Source organism: Anastrepha ludens, chromosome 5 (genome assembly GCF_028408465.1).
Source record: "Anastrepha ludens isolate Willacy chromosome 5, idAnaLude1.1, whole genome shotgun sequence".
NCBI classification, from domain to species: Eukaryota; Metazoa; Arthropoda; class Insecta; order Diptera; family Tephritidae; genus Anastrepha; species Anastrepha ludens.
This window is the reverse complement of record NC_071501.1, coordinates 94,135,707-94,153,980: the sequence shown is the minus strand read 5'-3', so window position 1 is coordinate 94,153,980 and position 18,274 is coordinate 94,135,707. Positions and strand designations below refer to the sequence as shown.

General features: G+C 38.1%; 1 protein-coding gene across 1 annotated transcript; it reads left to right on the top strand.

Annotated features, from left to right (window-relative positions):
* Positions 1-990: 990 nt before the first annotated feature.
* On the top strand, positions 991-18,203 carry LOC128865246 (coiled-coil domain-containing protein 170). The gene is made up of 8 exons (XM_054105387.1): positions 991-1,095; positions 15,344-15,469; positions 15,547-16,362; positions 16,432-16,812; positions 16,876-17,091; positions 17,163-17,297; positions 17,350-17,520; positions 17,583-18,203. The coding sequence occupies exons 1-8, from the start codon at positions 991-993 to the stop codon at positions 18,201-18,203; spliced, it is 2,571 nt and encodes an 856-aa protein (XP_053961362.1).
* Positions 18,204-18,274: the final 71 nt, after the last annotated feature.

Below are 18,274 nucleotides of genomic sequence, written 5' to 3'. Positions count from 1 at the left end.
TTGCCGATGAATTGGCTAACCGTTGATCAACGGTGCCCCCACAAGGGCCAGAGCCAATAATCGGAATCAGTTTCGCAGGAATCATGAATTTGATCCACGATTATGTAGGCAAGGTCCGGTCTAGAACGCTGTAGAACTTCACAGAGTTTTGTGAGAAGTCCGAACAGAAAACTGTCAAACTTTCTATTAGAACTTAGAGGGAAAGACGTTCGGTTGATGGTCGGTATCATTACAGGACACAACCCATGAGATCAGCAGATGACCACCATTGGAATCATTCAAGACCCAATGTGCCTGTGGAGCTTGGTGGAGGCGGATAGCTCTGACCATTTTCTTTGTGAGTGTTATGCCTTTGCTAGAGCGTTGGCTACGAGTTTTGGATTCCGATGTCATGAGAATGAGTAATATTCGTTCTCTAAAACTGGAGGATATTTACAGATTTGCCAAAGAATCTGGAAAATTCTCACAGGACTAACTATCTCTATCTCTGTCTCTATTCTTTTCTATCTCTTTCTCTGATACTTTTCTCCTTCCCTCCTTTACTATCTACCCCCTTTCAAGAGCTTTAAATACAATGGGCTTTTTAGCCTGAGTGTTTTAGGAGCCACCAAATCTCCTAGTGCTCCTTGGCTCGACCGTTTCAAATTTCAAAAATTTCAAATTAAATGTACGGTCAAAATTTGTGAACGAAGTTTTTTCTACAAATACAGTTGTGTACAGTTTTTTTTCGACGAGTGTATGCACATTCATACGTTCATATGTAAATGCATTGTTGTTAGGCAATTTTTAAAATTTGTTAGAAACAACAAAAGAACATTTTCGAAAACTAAAACCAAGAATCTGAATGAAGAAGACGAGTAACTGCAAGAAAATTCATCGCAATGGTCGTCGGTTTGTGTATAGTTGGTTTGCATATAATTTAAATACAGACAACAAAATATGCAAAACAAATAAAATACGTAATTTTTGTCAACATACGCTTAAATAAAAATGTCACGCGACACTCCATTTCCGCAAACGTCTGGTAATACTGCCGAGGATTGGCGTATATTTGAGATTTTATGTGAAGATGTGAAAGTGACAAATAGCAGCAAGGTGAGCTTCAATGAGTGTGAAACCCGACGCAAGGTGTAGATCAAAGACAACGAAATGAAACGAAAAATTAAACGGAAAAAATTAAGTGACAAGGAATAAGCCACAAAAAAACTACACCGTAGACCGAGAACGGGAGCTGAGAACGGATTTTAGAGAATAATGGAAATTTTAGTTGCTTCTAACTTAGTTGATACTTAGGTCGAATTCTATACAGAGGGTGGTGAATTTTGTATCGTAACATTAGATGAAGTGAAACATTCTCAAGGTTTTCTCTCTTTATTTACGCTTTATTTAATAATCAAAAAATCCAGTATTTATTACAGACTAACGACAAACAGTTTAGTGCTAAATAACACAGTGCGACAATTTTCTGGTCATCGGCTCGGGCCCAAACCAAACCAATTGCAAAGCAATTTTTTTTTTTTTTTTTTTTTTGTTTTTTGTAGAGCGTTTTAACTCGTTGAATCGCAAATTCAGGTTACCGGACCACTGTAGTCTAACAGTCAAGAAAGTAAATATTTACTCCGACAGCCAACGGCAATAAGGGTCTATGACGGTGCATTCGGAATTGGTCAAGGAATGCTTGACCTCACTTGCGACTGCGTCCGAATTCTTTGACATCAGCCTCATCTGGGTTCCCGGTCACAGCGACATTGTGGGAAACTGTGAGGCGGATGAGCTGGTCAGACAAGGGACATGTGAGGTGATTTCGCCGCGAAGGGAGAGAATTGGAAACCCCCTGACTGCCTGCGGTCTGCTCCTGGAAAGATGGGCATCGCGCCAACTCAGCGAGCGCTGGGCAAATACACAAACGTGTAAGGTGGCGAAATCCTTCTGGCCACGTGTGGACCGGAGGCGCTCGGGCGAGCTTCTGAGGCTGACAAAATATCAGCTCTCTAATCTAGTGGATTCTCTCACAGAACACAATGTGCGAGGAATGCATGCTGTGAGACTTGGAATCACCTCGAGTCTTTTTTGCGCTGGATGTATGGAGGATGAGGTGGAATCATCTCAGCTCCTTCTCCTTAGCTGCCCTGCTCTGACGGGGCTAAGATCCAGGCATCTTGGCTCTTACTTCTTTGCCACGCCTACTGATATAGCTGGCGCTGACATTAAAAATATTATGAATTTCATCAGCAGCACAAAGCGGTTGACGCAAACATAGTCATTGTTCGTAATCCTTTCTTCGTCCAAGTGTGCTCACTCCCTGGGCAACCATACCAACCTCACCTAACCTAACTCGTTCAATCCCACCGTTATGTTACTATTTAACTAATTTTTTTTTTCAAAAATTGTTCAAAAGTTCTCTTACACTGGGTATTAAAGGGTTAATATGTTCTACAAAAAGGTTCCTTGGAAAATTTCACTAGGGGCTGTCAAAGACATTGGCACATGGGTTAAACTAACAGAACCAGAAATAAATTAAAATTATAATTAACATGTTTCATTAATTTCCTATAATTTATAAAGAAAGAATACTAGATAATACGTAGACCTTAGTTGAAGTGGTACTTTGCTGTAGAAAAATCTAGGCCAATTATGTTTTGAAAGTGAATTAAATTCTCCCAGAGTTATAGAAATCGGAGCATTGGAAGCATAATTAGTTCTAACCATCCAAAATCAGAAAATATCATTACCCCGTACGCTCCGCTGAAGAATATTGAAATTAACTTTCTCGAGCAGCGATGGGGAGAGTAGCGCTTCACTTATCAAATCGAAAACGAAAGCGAGAATAACCCTCAAATATCTAGTGCGAGCACCGACTTTTATAAGACGGAATTGGATCAGAGAAATTCAATGAAGGTGAAGCATATCGGATAAAAGCTTTCTGGACGTTCAAACAAAGTACAAAAGTATTCAAACAAAAACGACGTATTCCAACTTCGTGCGCACCAGAGACGTATGTAACAATTTTAGAATATATGGATCAACAAAGTCCGAACTAAAATGTCGAATAAACGCAAGTACGGAAAAAGACTTTGAAATGGTTTAATTTAAATGTCTCTGAAAAGAGAATTTAGAATCAAATACCACACCAAGACCAATAATTTCACTTCGATTGGAAAAACTAGATCCCCAAATGTGGTAGGAAGTGGATATAAGAGAACAAGATTTAGAATAAGAAATGTAAAAACAAATGCTTATATTTAAATCTAACTTATTTCTTTTACTCCAAGCAACGAGGTCCTCTAAATCAAATTGAAGGGTTTTAAAGAGTCCGGTGTACTTGCGATCATCGAGTATATCTTTAAATCATCAGCTGGCACAAGAAAATTTGCGCTATTAAAATAACTAGATATGTCATGAACAGAAATTATAAAAAAGTAGGGGAGCCAGTATACTCCCCTGGGGTACACCAGAGGACGCAATGAAAGAAATAGATTACGCGCCATCAAATTTAACAACACATTTTCCAGAGAAGAGATAGGATTTAATATATTTTAAAATATTAGAATGAAATCCTATAACCCTCAATTCGGAAATTAAAACCCTGTGATTAACCTTGAAAAGTCTGTGTACACAGTGTCAACTTGAAGTTTTTTGAAAAGCTGATATACAATTTCAGAAAACACTGCCAGATTTGAAGCTGTTAATCTACTTTTTATGAAACCGTTTTGGTCTACAGAGGTTAAACTATTAACTGCAAAATAATTTGATATTTCACAAGAAGTTCAAATAATTTTGAAACCTTGGATAATTTGGCGATCTACATCAGATTTTCGTGAGTTGCCGGATTCCTTCCTCAACATCAGAAAACGAACCTATGTATATTAACTGAGGAATTCATGTTCAAGTGACACTCATGAACCAAATCCGGGTCTACTTCAAAATTCGAGCGGAAGAAATCTGCAGAAAGATTAGCCGCATCAAGAAAAGAATATGATTGAGCTTCATTATAATAGACAACGAAAGGAGTTCTTGAGAATGATTTCCTGGACTTAACATATCGCCTGAAGGAGCTAGGATTTAAAAATAAGACAGTAATTTTATTGATATGTACAATTCCACGGTTTTTAATAATAATTTCTAGACAATTTTTTGATATGCAGTTTTATGTATAGCCCATTAATTTTTAGTACAACGAGTACTAATTTGAAGTTGCTGAAAAATTCCCTTAATTTGTTATAATTTTTCTTTCATGACGGTACAGCGCACTTTCTCCTAAATAAATGCTCGAACTTCTTTTGGAAATGTGGCGAAAAGGGATAGAATTTTTCTAATTTTTTTATAAAGTGTGAAACTTGGATTTGGTTTTTGTTAGACAAGAAGCTGGACTTTTATTTAAGAACTTTAATAAAATAATGGAGATTCAAACAACAAAAAACAAAGAAAAATAGTAAAAATTGGTTAAAATGCTGAGGACGTTAACTGAAGGATATTTTAGAAGACGTTCCTAGAAGTTGTTTCAAAATAAAACATGTCATCACGACATTATTTAAATGTATACAGGTAAAATCTGTTCTTTTTCTATCCTCGACTGAACCAGTTTCTTCAAATTTTTTTCCCAACCTTTCACTTGTCGACTCATTCGGACGATTATTTCCCCCAACAAAATTTTCCAAATTTTCCGATATTTTGTTCTTAAGGACCGACCATTTTTATAATAAACTTCAATAATTTTTGGGCGTTGTATCCACAGTTAAAATTGTACTAAATAAAAAAAAATTATTTTACTAAATAATTTATTTTTTTGTATTTACGCCTATTACTGTCTAGTTCACAAGTGTCAAATATGATTGACGTACGTAATTTGGAAAGACTATAAATATTCCGGCAGAGTGACTAATTTTCGAACTAAATCTACTGAGTATCCTTACTTTTTTAATCTCTGCTAGCAACATTCAGTTAAGAACATACAAAGTTTTTCCCAAGAAGGCATTCTTTCTTGGTAGAAATGCATTCGAAGCTATGCCTTAGGTTTTCTTGTATACCTATAATCTAATATGAACTTCTAAACTAAGTGAAATTGGAACAAGCTCAAGCTGCGGCAGCAATTATTCGAATTGTACAGCGATTTACTATAAAATCTTCAAAAGAAACAACAAAGGAGGTTTTCTTTTATGAAAAAAAAAAAATAATAAAATACATCATCTCACTGAGGAAGCCGAATTTTCAGCATACTTAGCTCCAATTGATCACAGTTTACTATCATTGATGGGGCACACACTTGCATACCAGCATTTCGTTCTTTACGATCTTATCATATGACGTCTCTGGTTTGGCTCAAAGCTCAACATTTTTTTCTTTCAATCTTAGCCAATGGAAAAAAGTGTATCTGATAATCGCTATTTCTCAGAATAAAATATTTTCTGTCAGTGTCGAGTAAAAGAAAATTTTTTTTTATGGAATCCGGTGGCCCTCCATACTCAAAATAAAGTGTGGAAAGAAGAACGGATACTGAAGAGTAAATGAAAATTCACGCAATCTATTGGCAACAAGAACAGCACTTATATATATTATATTTATACATATACTAGGATATAATATCCTCCAGCATGGTTGGAAATGCTGGAGCTTGTACAATAGTGCAATGGAAGCTTCAAGGCAATCAGAGCAAATTCGAGGGAGTTATGGCACTTTTACTAAAAGAGGCTATTCAGGGCAACTTGAAATTAGAGAGAGGTTTGTTTTTTGCTGGTGGAGCGTAGGGCCAGCACTTGGAGTAACATAATTCAGCAAATAACGTTAATATATCTATTATTCAAGCCCAAAGTCATGACTAACCATCGTTTTGCTATTTGCTGCATTAATATTCTTCGCGGAAAAAAAGTCACCTCATTGGCAAATTTTCTACGCCGATTACTTTCTGCGCCGATTAGTTGCTTATCAACTTTGTGTAAACAAAACCAAACTTCACTTAATTTATGCGCTCACCGAGAAAGTTTTCAATGCCTGTGGTAAGAGTGCTAAGGTTAAACATAACTTCTCTTCAAGCTTAAGCACACACACACGTGCATATGTATACGAGTATGCACTAAGTTCACAGTGAAGCAGAGGTGGCCAAAGTCATTTAAGAAAATTCGAATGCCGGTGCTGCGTGGTTTTCAATTTGATTAATGGCTGGGGTATTCTTATCTGTTTAGGACTTTTTCCCAATTGAGTGTAATGTTATATAAACTTTTTAATATTTGTTGCATGACTTTTTTGTTTACTTGTAATTTATTTTATGGTGATAAATTTGTATTTAATACATTGGTTAGTAGTTTGCTCTTGTTTTGCGCGGTCAAGGTGGGCGTCTGTGAACTAAGCTGGGTGGCTGCTACGAAGTATGCTTCTATTTGTATTAAACGTTGCCTGATTATGTATCCTTTTATGGTAGTACCTCAGTATCTTGGGCTAGTATTTGAGCTTTAAGTAAGTTTATTTATAAAAATGGCAAGTAGGTCTACTTCAATGCAAAAGAGAATTACAGAGTTGAAAGAAAAATGTTCAAAAATCGCATTGTTTTTTTTTTTTTTTTGTTAAAAAAAAGAATAAAGAAACACATTTTTTAAATTACAGAATTGAAGGAAAAATTTTCAAAAATCGCTGTTTTTTTGTTTTTGTTAAAATAAAGTAAAGAATTTCTGAAATTAACAAAAGAAAATTGCAGAATTGAAAGAAAAAATTTCAAAAATCGCAGTTTTTTAAACAAAGAATAAAGTAACGAATTTTTTAAATTTACGAACAAAAATTACAGAGGTGAAAGAAAAATTTTCAAAAATCGTCTTTTTTTTTGTTTGTTAAAAATAAGGAATAAAGTAAGGAATTTTGAAAAGTCGCACTTTTTTTGTTAAAAATAAAGAATAAAGTAAGAATTTTTTAAAATTTCCAAAAGAAAATTACCAAATTAAAAGAAAAATTAAAAAAAATCGCATTTTCTTAATTACAGAATAAAGTGGGGAATTTTTAAAATTTGCAAAAGAAAATTATAGAATTCAAAGAAAAAATTTCAAAAAACGTTTTTTTTGCTTTTATTAACAATAAAGCATAAAGTAAGGACTTTTTAACAAAAAAATATAATTATCGACCGAATAAAAACCACTATTGTGCATAAGGAAGTGTGTATGACTTTCTGCTCGATTAGCTCAGTATAGGAAACCAGTCACCCAATGATAATTTGTCTAATTGTTATGTTACAGCAACTGCCAAAGTTACCAATGCCATTCAGCTATCAAAATATGCAGTGAGCTTTGCTATTTCATCCTTATTACCATTGCATCATTTCACTCTTAGCGAACGTATGGAAATTATTTCAAAATATTAACGAAATTCCAAAGTCAGTGGGGAATACGCAACGTTGAAATTCGTCATCAGTCATCAACATGTCTTTAGTGCTCAAGCAATTCGTTGCAACTGCAAAGAAATTTTGAGCGTAAATACAATCTTTTGAACCTTAAGTCACCAACCAGACAGATATTCATGGAAAGTGTAGAAAATATAGCCACCGTAGCGGCCAGTATAGAAGAATATCCAAAAATGTCGATTCAGCCCCGATCAGCTGAATTGAGCATCGACAGAGAGTCAACCCAGTTTACTTCCAGTTGGATTTTTTAATATATCAAAATTCGTAAATTTGGACCATATACTTTAAGCATATTTTAATTTTAAAATGCGCCAAAAATTTATAGATTTTTGAAATGGTACACCTTTCAAGAGGATAACCACTCTTGGCAAAATTTGTAGTCAATGTGTAGATTTCCAATCAAAATTCCTATTTAATTCAATGGAATTGATTATACAGTCCTGCTCAATAGTATTTATTTCAGTATTGTATTGTAGCATACATTGGAGCCCATTGAATTTAGATTTTTTTGTTTTTTTTTGCTTGAAGCTTCTATGATTTTAAAACTTCCCTCAAACTCTATTGGCTATTTTACACCTACTATCTTTCTTTTCGGTTGCCGCCGTAGCCGAATGTGTGACTACTATTTGGTAGAGGTCAGCTTCGAAAAACCGAGCATAAAAAATTGTGAAACACCAAATGTTAAAGTTTTTTCTAATAGCGGCCGCCCCTTGGCGGACAAAGGTAAACCCCCGAGTGTATTTTTGCCATAAAAGATCTCCTCAACAGGCGGCAATGTAGAATTTGTTGCAAAACGCAAAGAACACGATCAACGTTCTGACATTGGCCGAACTGCAGAATTTATTCAACAAGTACAGAAGATCATTGACGACGACCCTTCAAATACAATGAGGGCTCTTGCAAGGAAGCTTAATGTTTCTGGGGCTCTTATCCATAGAAATGTCCATGAAGATCTCCGCTACAAATCCTACGCTATACGCAGAAGACAGTTTATGTCAGAGCAAATACAAGAACAGCGAGTTGTCCGATCAAAACGCCTTCAAAACAACATTAAACACTCTGCAGTGCCTAAGTATACTTATAACCACTTAACATCCCAGACCTTAATCCCAGGACTATTACTTAAGGGACGTAGTTGAGCGTGAAACAAATAACAACATTTCTTCTGTGATGGCTGCACTTAAAATCGTTATGGTCAATATGAATAAGGAGCGTTTGATTCGCGCTTGCCCCCCTTACCTGACCTGGATCGAGAAGTTTATTGCAGCTAATGGAAATTTTGTTGAATGGTTTAATAAAAATTTAAAAAGTCAATGTTGTGTAAAAAATTTGTGAAATTTCATTAAATTTTATTCAAAATAAAAGCTAATTAGCTTTACTCTTAAGTCGTCCTCAAATACATATATATATATGTAATCTATATAGAAAGTATAAAGATCTTTGGAGACTACGTAGTAGAATATATAATATATATATATATATATATATATACCGTGCCCGCCCTCTATATAGGTATATATATTACATGTATATATATATACGGGCACGGTATATATATATATATATATATATTATATATTCTACTACGTAGTCTCCAAAGATCTTTATACTTTCTATATAGATTATCTACACAAGAAAAATAAATAAATTTTTAAATAAATCATGCAACAAACCCCACTGTGCCCAGCGACCCTGTTGCCTGTGCTCAATCGGTGTTCGATGAGTTTCCGTTTCTGAAGCGTTGCCAAGCTAACACGTAAAAATACATAGGATAACACAAACTCACGCACAATGACGGAAACACTACACACATACACACATGTACACGTGCATACACGCATACATTCATACATACCCACACACACACAAGCATCCATGTTTCCTCTACCCATGAAATAATTTAGAACATTTTATGCTCGCTTTGTTATTGAATGCGACCCGCTTGCTCCTATTTCGACTTTTCATGGTATTTCTGTGCCGTCATGTGAATGACCTAGATAACAACAACAAATCACGCAACACATACACACATCGAAAGTATCAGCTAGCAACAAACAAACAAGCGTTGCCATTGTGCTCATTTTTCCATTTCCTCACCTCATTCCACCCTCCGTTTTCATGCAGCAAATCCTCACTTTGATTCACCTTTTAGCAAATTGTAGCCATGACTGTTGAACGCCTTATGTTATGTTACTGTAAATTCCATAAGTTTGATTTTTATTGCCAGCAACAACAACACATATTAATAACACTGTCGATATGTATTGTTATGTTGCTGTCTGCAACCCATTCACCATTTTAACTGTCATATCGAAACTTGGCGCATCTTCAGTCTATTTTTTGGTGAAGTAACTAACCAAAAACTAGATTTGGTTTAGTTAGTCGAGCGCGATTCGCTCGAACGTGTGGGCGCATTGTTCCGATCCGTCTTCCAAATTGTGACTCGTGTCTAAAGTGAAACTTCTACTAGAAGCTTATTGTAGTGAATATGTCAAATGAGAAGAAACATCAACATTTGCATCACCATCATCACCTGAACGCGGCGCATCATGAACATCTGGGGCGAGTGTCACCGCATCACCATCATTTGGTATAGAAGCGAAAATATTTGAAGGCGCATACATACATACATATATGCAGCATAAACTTTTGTTTTCGATTGAAAAAAATAAAAATTAAGTAGCCCATCACTTTTGCTGTTACAACAATTCCACGTATTACATTTTCTTTCAAGTCTTCGTCTCTGAATTGATTGCTTTGAACTTGGAAATATTTGAATAAATGAAAGTGTTCTGTTGCAAGATTTTTCAAGCAATTAAATTTTGAATTAAATTTTCACATTATTTCATTTCTTTGGCAAAAATGTTTTATTCCAAAATAAAATCAACTCAGTTTGGTTTAAAATTTCACGCGATTGATTTGGGCGTGAGATGGCAAAGATAATCGTTTCGGAGATTGCATTGTAAAAGTGCGAAAATAGCGCGAGTTAGATATTAAGGTTGCTAAAAAATTTAAAAATATTCAGCACATTTGTATGTTGTAGCCTTCGCCAATTTCTATACTCATCTCAAGTAGTGGATAGGATTAGAACGGAATGTTCGCATGTTGCTCGTACGAGTAGAACCATAAAAGCTCTGTATGACCGAATTCGCCGAAATTTTTTGAGGCTGGAAAGTAGTACAAGACTTTCGGATCGATGCCAAAATTAATCCATTATAAGCTCTTCATGAAAGCTATTCGTAGGTGGACTAACCATCTTTAACCTCTCGATTAGAACAAATTACACTGGAATGTTGCAATAAACCGTGCAATGGCGCGTCAGCAAAGTTCATGAGAACAGCTTAAATGCTGAGAACGCGCATTCTAAACTAACTTATGCCGCTGGCGCTTCATAAATAATATACGAGTATCCCAGATCTTTTATTTCTGATTGAAAAAATAAGGGTAAAATATTTTACGAGAATAATAAAAGTCTAACTTTGGACTGAAGACATCTTGGTAAAAAAATAAAAATTATATAATGGGTGTTTGGAAATAGTTGCATAACAGTTGCGGTCCCTACAAAAAATTGTTGCGTTTTATTTTTTATTACACAAAATATGCAAGAACATATTAAAAAGTGAAGATATTAAAATACTGTTCTCAAGTATACAGAGAGTTCATCAACCACAATATGTAATATTTGGTGAAAGTATTCTAAAACGGTTTCATTTATGCAATAAAAACTGGAGCCAAAGTGCACGAAGATCATATCTGGGAATGCATCGAAAGAGTTTAACAAAAACCCTCTTTAATGAAGAGCCCACACACTTTTGACAAGACTCCACGCCGATACATAAAGCTACAACTACCCAAGAGGTGTTACGACGGTATATTCCAGCTGTATTGGCCCTTGGTTAGCACCTAGGCAAAATTCATAGTTTGTTCAATGAGAGAAATTATCTTTCGAAAAAAAATTAGACCGCTGGAAAATAATACTTTGCAAAACTACTCGGCTAAGTGAAATTTAGATGAAGACGTTTCCGAAAATATAAGGTGGAAGGCTTATAATTCTTGTAAATGGGGTCGTACGTCAATCATATTTGACGCTTGTGAACTAGATAGCTGCAGTACACACACAGACAAGTAATGGAGCCCGTAAAAGTCAAAGTAAAGATTTCGGTATCCCTACAAAATGCTGTATATCAAAATTCTTTTCGTACGAAATACTGTAAATTAACGTAACAAAATTCTGCAGTGACAAAATTCTGTATTTACAGAATTCTGTATTTACAAAATTCTGTACTGTCTTAAAAAATTTCTGTATTGACAAAATTCTGTACTGACGAAATTCTGTACTGACGAAATTCTGTATTAACAAAATTCTGTATTGAAAAAATTTTGTGTTGACAAAAGTCAACGAAAAAAGGAGCTCTACGCAAAAATACGGTGGACATCGGACTGATGAGGGTTATTTTTTTGAAGCGCGGCCGAAGGCCGCCCACGCGAAAAGGAGTTCTACGCAAAAATACGAAACTGAATTTTCAATGCAAAATTTCGTCAATACAGAATTTCGTCAATACAGCATTTCGGCAATACAGAATATTTTTACAGAATTTTGAAATACAGAATTTCGTATACAGCATTTTGTAAACAGAATATTGTATCATACAGCATTACGTACCCAACCCAAAGATTTCCATCCCTCAAAATCATAGTTTTTTTATTTAGCAAAAAATTATTCTAAAACAAAATTAATGACTATTTTTGCGCCACCTTGGGTATACTATCAAACAATTATTCTTTAATTGCCGGCGACCGCCGTCGCCGAGTGGGTTGGTGCGTGACTACCATTCAGAATTCAGAGAGAACGTAGGCTCGAATCTCGGTGAAGCACCAAAATGAAGAAAAAGTTTTTTCTAATAGCGGTCGCCCCTCGACAGGCAATGGCAAACCTCCAAATGTATTTCTGCCATGAAAAAGCTCCTCATAACCATTTGCCGCTCGGAGTCGGCTTTAAACTGTAGGTCCCTCCATTTGTGGAACAACATCAAGACGCACGCCACAAATAGGAGGAGGAGCTCCGGAAAGATTTGCAAATGAGTTAATTTTTAAGAGCAGCTAACGCCCACGGACTTTAGTCCATAAGATTTGCGTGTCGAATACTGCGTCAATTAATGATAGGATAAAATGATTCTTTTTTTTAATTTTTTTTCATAACTTTTTAAATAAACAAGAGACCATCCGTAGGTGCCATTGGTGTATAGTCAACGAATCTACCAAATTATCGCCATGTTAGCGTCAATGGAGTTTGATATCTTGACTTGTTCATATATTTTGTTTTTCCAGAATTTAATGGGCTTGACATCAGTGATATGTGCTTTCAAAGAGATGGTGTCACAAGCCGCATAGCTGGTAAAAGAATATATCTGTTGAAGAGGAAATTCGGTAATCGTGTAATCTCGAGTCATCCGTCTCAACGCCATTGCATCTCTTTTTATGGGATTGCGTTAGAGGAGTTTAATAAAAAAACTGTATAAAAATTTGCTAACGTCCGAACCCATATGTGCGAAATAGTGTTAGAAAATGGGCCTCAAAGATCGATTACTTAAAAGAGATCAGGTTGGTCCCATGAGTGATATCGAACTCCATATTTAAATGCAGCATGTGTAATTTATTTACATGTAAAATTGGTGTCTCCCTTCTAAAAACCCTCATATCTTATTTTCCGGTAGATCTTCATATCAAAAAGATGGTTAAATAAAACGATGCGCTGTAGGGGCGAAACTTATGGTCATGCCAGTCTATTATTGCAATAAATTCAGTTCACCTCGTGGTGGACTGATTACATCATTCCAACGGTGACATTCAATATGAATTTTTCCACCCCGGGGATATCGGAACATTGGAAGAAATGAAAAAGCGGACGAATTGGCAAATGGGGGACCTGTTATGAATAGCATTCTTGCAGAATTAGTACTCAAACCACTAACTGCGATCAAGAATACAATTTCCTTAAAATATCTACAAGTCGCGGAATGCAGATAGAGAGACCAGACTACATGTAAAGTTAGCAGAAAGTTATGACCACAAACAAATGTCAATGCTGACAAATATAAAACGAAGAAGACTCACGGCAGTAATAACTGGCTTCTAATCTATCGGGGAACAAGTAGCCATAATGGGAATCCCTTACAACAAACACTGTTACAGTTGTACACAACCAGAGAAAAACGAAACGATTTTCCATTTCCTCTGGCAATGCCTTCCTTATGGAAGGAGAGAATGTCAACCCTTGGCAAACCACTTTTCGAGATTCTTGAACCACTGTCTGACGTAGACGTCAACCGCCTAATAAGGTTATTAAGCTGCACAGACCGGATAAAGTCTTGCTGTAAATAACTGTAAACGTTGGTAACCAAGATGTGGTAACAAAATGGTGCGGAAGCGCTAGTTGGATTCTGGATGAATCGCCACTTTAACTAACCAACCAATCCTATTACAGTTTACAACTGTGTTCAACAACTTAATCAACATAGCTTATAAAAATTAAGATTTAACTTTGAAATACTTCTCCTGCCAGCTTGACTTAACGCGGCGACACTTACTTGTAAAAACATTACTAGACTCGGCGCATTAAAGAAAAATTGATCTAAAATTCCACCTTTCCTTGCAGCAACAAAGGGCTGAAAAGTTCTTAGTTGTCGTTTTGGGTTTCAAGAAGATTTTAAAGTGTCATATGCCCTAAAGAAGGACAAAGCGGCTTTCTTGACTTCAGTTATGCCCCGGGGTCGCTGAAAAACAATCTAGAAAAACCAGAAATTGGAAATATTACTGGACTAAAATAGAACGAAATCGATGATGGAGATGAGATCTGTGCTAACTACTCATGGGATATGGCACCTAGAAGATGCTATTAGTAATATTTTAGGTGGAATCAATAATTTATGTATATATGAGAAGCTCGGCCAAACACCCAAAAAGGGTGTAAGCGCCAATATATAAATACATATATATGTATATAGAAGGGCGGGTCGATTTAAAAATCGCTCATTGCTCTTTGAAAATCGTATTCTAGGGATCAAAATAAGAAACTTTGCCGAAGGAACCATACCTCTAAAACGAATTCTGATGTCCCCCAATTTGGGTCGAACTTTTGGGTAGGGGCAAATTTTCAAAAATCCAACTTTGACCCATTTAGAGTGCTCCAATCGAGTCCAAATATATTTTTTGCCTCCCCACAAATCGACCCGACCTAGTATATATATATATACATATGTAAACATATACAAAAAATGAATCATCCAATTTTGTTTTTGAGTAACTTCTTTACTAGATAAAAAAGAATTTTGAGTGATGGAAATCTTTATTTTGGTCTTCACGCGCTCCATTGCTTGTCTGTTTGTATACTGCAGCTATCTTGTTCATAAGGTTGATTGATTAACGTACGACGCCATTTGCAAAAATTATGGAATTTCCTATAGGGAGACTAATTTTGCGCCACCCCTTTTAACTAGCGCGTCCTTTGTTGAGTGTTTGGCCGAGCACCTCCTTCACTTTGTGGTGTGCGTCTTGATATTATTCGGCAAATAAGGGGACATATAGTTTTGTGCCGTTTTCGAACTGCAGATGGGTTATTATGAAGAGTTTCTCATGACAGCAATACTTTTTCTATTTTTGGTGCGTTCATGCCTAGTGAGGGTCGAACCCTAGCCAATAGAATACTAGTCAAGATAAAAATCATTCGGCTACGATCGCCGCAAACTGTTCCGGTTTTCATGCTGAAGTCTTAAAAGAACTTGATTTATGAATAGTGCGCCCCAGATAGTTCTTAAATACCGCCCATTGAATTCTGCATTAGTTTTTACTCGGTAGCGACTATTCATTTTTGTAATTACGTACCTAATGAGTACCATCGGGTTAACCTTAACCTTTAATTCCTTCGATTGCACCATTTATGAACAACTTTTATTTTTCTTTTAGCTTGAGTCCAACTGTAACACTACCACGCACGTCATCCCGGACCACCATCATGGCATTGATCTGGTCACAACTCTGCGCAGTGAACTGGCAGCGTTGTCTTATAAACGCGACCGTCTTGCGAATGATGTAAGTTGAAAAATGTGATGAACCCTTACTGATACATAATTAAACTCCTTTTCCCTCATCATCGCTACCGTCGTTAGCTCGGAGATGCACGTACTGCATTGGTTGCGCGCGAAACTGAATGCGAAAATCTACGCTCCCAAGCAGCGCGTCAATCAGCACTCATAAGCAGTCTGCAAAGTCGACTACAAACTGCCGAGCATCGTGAACAATCCATACAACAACGCTGCGATTCCACCATACAAACCATACAACGCGAGAAGCACTCCTCCGATGAACGCGGCAAGGAGTTGCAATGCAAAATACAACATCTCGAGAATCACCTGGCTGCGGAGGAACAGCAGAAGGAACAGGCGCGCGCACAACTCAATGATTCGTTTCGACGTCTTGCCACCTGCCTAGGCGTGGATATGTGTGAGAATGTGCAGCTGACGCCAGAGTGTGTGCTGAATCGTGCGGAAGAGGTGATGATCGAACTGCAACGCACCAAGGCGAAGGCAAGTTCCACATGCGATACGCTGAGTAGCTGTGAGAACGAGTTGATGAATTTGAAATCGCTAGCCAATATAGAGAAACAACGTTTGAGTGCGCAACTCGAAGGTGTGACCAATCATAATCACGAATTGGAAGGACGTTGTCGTCAATATGAACGTGATTTGCAGCTGCAACGCGATCGGTCGACGGAGGCGGAGATAAGCGGTGAAAAGCTGAAAGAAGAGTTGCGCGGCTTCGAGTCGCGCTGCCATCGCTTGCAAAACAATTTCGATCGCACGCAAAGTGAGCGCTTGCAATTCCTACGTTGTTTGGCCAATCAGCTGAATGTGCCCGAGCCATGCGAAACACTGATTAAGGAGAAAGTGCGCGAAACTCTAAGTGAAAATCAGGCGATGCGTGTGGTAAATAAAAGTCAAATACCTTTTTCTCCTTTGATAAATACTACCCTTGCATTCTAAATTGATTTCCAGCAACTACATTCACTGCGCGATCAGTTGAACTCGGAGCAATCGAAATTGAAGGAAACCCAAGAGACCACACAGTGCCGCTTGCGTACTGAGGAAGCGCAAAAGAGTGAGTTGGAGGAACGTCTGGAGAAATGCCAAGCAGAGATACACACGCTGCGTAACGATCACCTGGGGCTGTCAGAGTATCTGCGCCGGCTGGCGCGTGCGCTCAATTGGGCCGAATGCACTTCACCACCCGCACTCGGCACAGACACCAACATCTTGGCCGAGTCTCTACTAGAACGCGCCGAACGCATCTCAGCACATTACGACCACCATGGCCACGAACGTGACGGCGGGAATCGCTATCATCATCACCCACGGCATGAACATTCACCGGATAAGGTTGGTTGATTTCTGGTATTTTTATATTAAGCGCAACTTTTGTATTTCTATGTGCGATGTTAGGGATGTTGCGATCATCACGCGCATGTGCATGGTAAATTGCGGCGTGAGCGTTCGTGTCACGATATACCGCTGAAGGAGAGTAGCACCGTTTACAATTTGCAAAGGCGCGTGCGAGTATTGCGAGAACAGGTGCAGCGACGCGATCTGCATTTAGAGCTGCTGCGTCGTAAGTTGGCGATCATTGAGGAGGGCGCCAGAGGCAAGTGTGTGCTACAGGTAAAAGATATGCTACAAATATGAAAATAAACTAAGTAACTTACCCAATAAACATTTGCTCTGACACGCAGGGTGAACGCGACGAAGCGGTATGTCGCACGAAGAAAGCCAGCAAGCAGATTGATAAACTCACCGCACAGCTGGTGGATGCGCGCTCACAAATAGCTGAAGTCAAGGCGCAGCTGGCGGAGGCAGTCGAGTATAAGGTAGGTTACCAAAATTATAAAAATACACATCACATAATTATTTTCCATTCAGATCACCGCCTTGGAGCGCGCGCGCAAGATTGACGAGCTGACTGGGCAAATTTGTGATCTTGAAGAAGAAAAGACACGTTTATTGGCGCAATATAATAGCGTCAAAGATCGTTTAAGATCTACCAGCGAATCATCACAAAACAGACGCTGCCGCGATGAGGCGCTTATCACTGTGAGTTTCAAGCAAAACTACAATCCTTTTACTCAACTAATTCCTTTTCTTACCCACAACAGTCTCTGCGCGAAGACATCACACGTTTGCAAAGCCAACTCTCCGATGCCAATCATCGACTCTCCCACCTACAATCGTTTCGAACTTCGGTCGCACGCACACTGCACTTGCGTGACTTGCCCGAATCAGATCTGTTGCATCGCTTGCAAGCGCTCTGCTCAGCGCATCAGGAATTCACTCTACTCTCAAAACGCTACGAGACTGCATCGCCTGTGGGTGATCATCCGTGTCCACGTTTTGACGATCCCATACCACCCACCCCTCACTGTCGGCCGCCCAACGATATTGAGCACTTGAGCTCAACACTTTATGAGGATCATACGAGATCGTCACATGCGCATGCGCACCATCACACAACAGCTGAGCATCACCAACACCGACATCGCAGTAAGAGCCGTGGGCGTGCTGGTGGTGCTGGTGGTGGTGGCGGTGGTGCGGTACATTGCGCTGACCGTTCGGCAGGCGAAGAGTGCGAACGCGCCGATCGTCGCGGCTCTGGTGGGGGCGCTGGTGTAGGCAGCAAGCGCGTGCACGATAAGTGCTTTGACTCGGATGTGCATCGACATCATTGCAACAACGGCGACTTTTTGAGCGGTACATACGATGATTTCGATTTCAAATGAAATTGGCGCTGAATTTTGCGAAGTGCGTGGAGAAATTTTAAATATTTCTATAACTTTTTATATCTATCAAT

What these genes read in the sequence shown, in the direction of transcription:
- LOC128865246 (XM_054105387.1), top strand. Translation starts at nt 991, where the DNA reads ATGTCACGCGACACTCCATTTCCGCAAACGTCTGGTAATACTGCCGAG. An exon ending in AAGTGACAAATAGCAGCAAG is followed by an intron (nt 1,096 to 15,343) that starts GTGAGCTTCAAT and finishes TTTTTCTTTTAG; the next exon opens with CTTGAGTCCAACTGTAACAC. An exon ending in CGGAGGCAGTCGAGTATAAG is followed by an intron (nt 17,298 to 17,349) that starts GTAGGTTACCAA and finishes TTTTCCATTCAG; the next exon opens with ATCACCGCCTTGGAGCGCGC.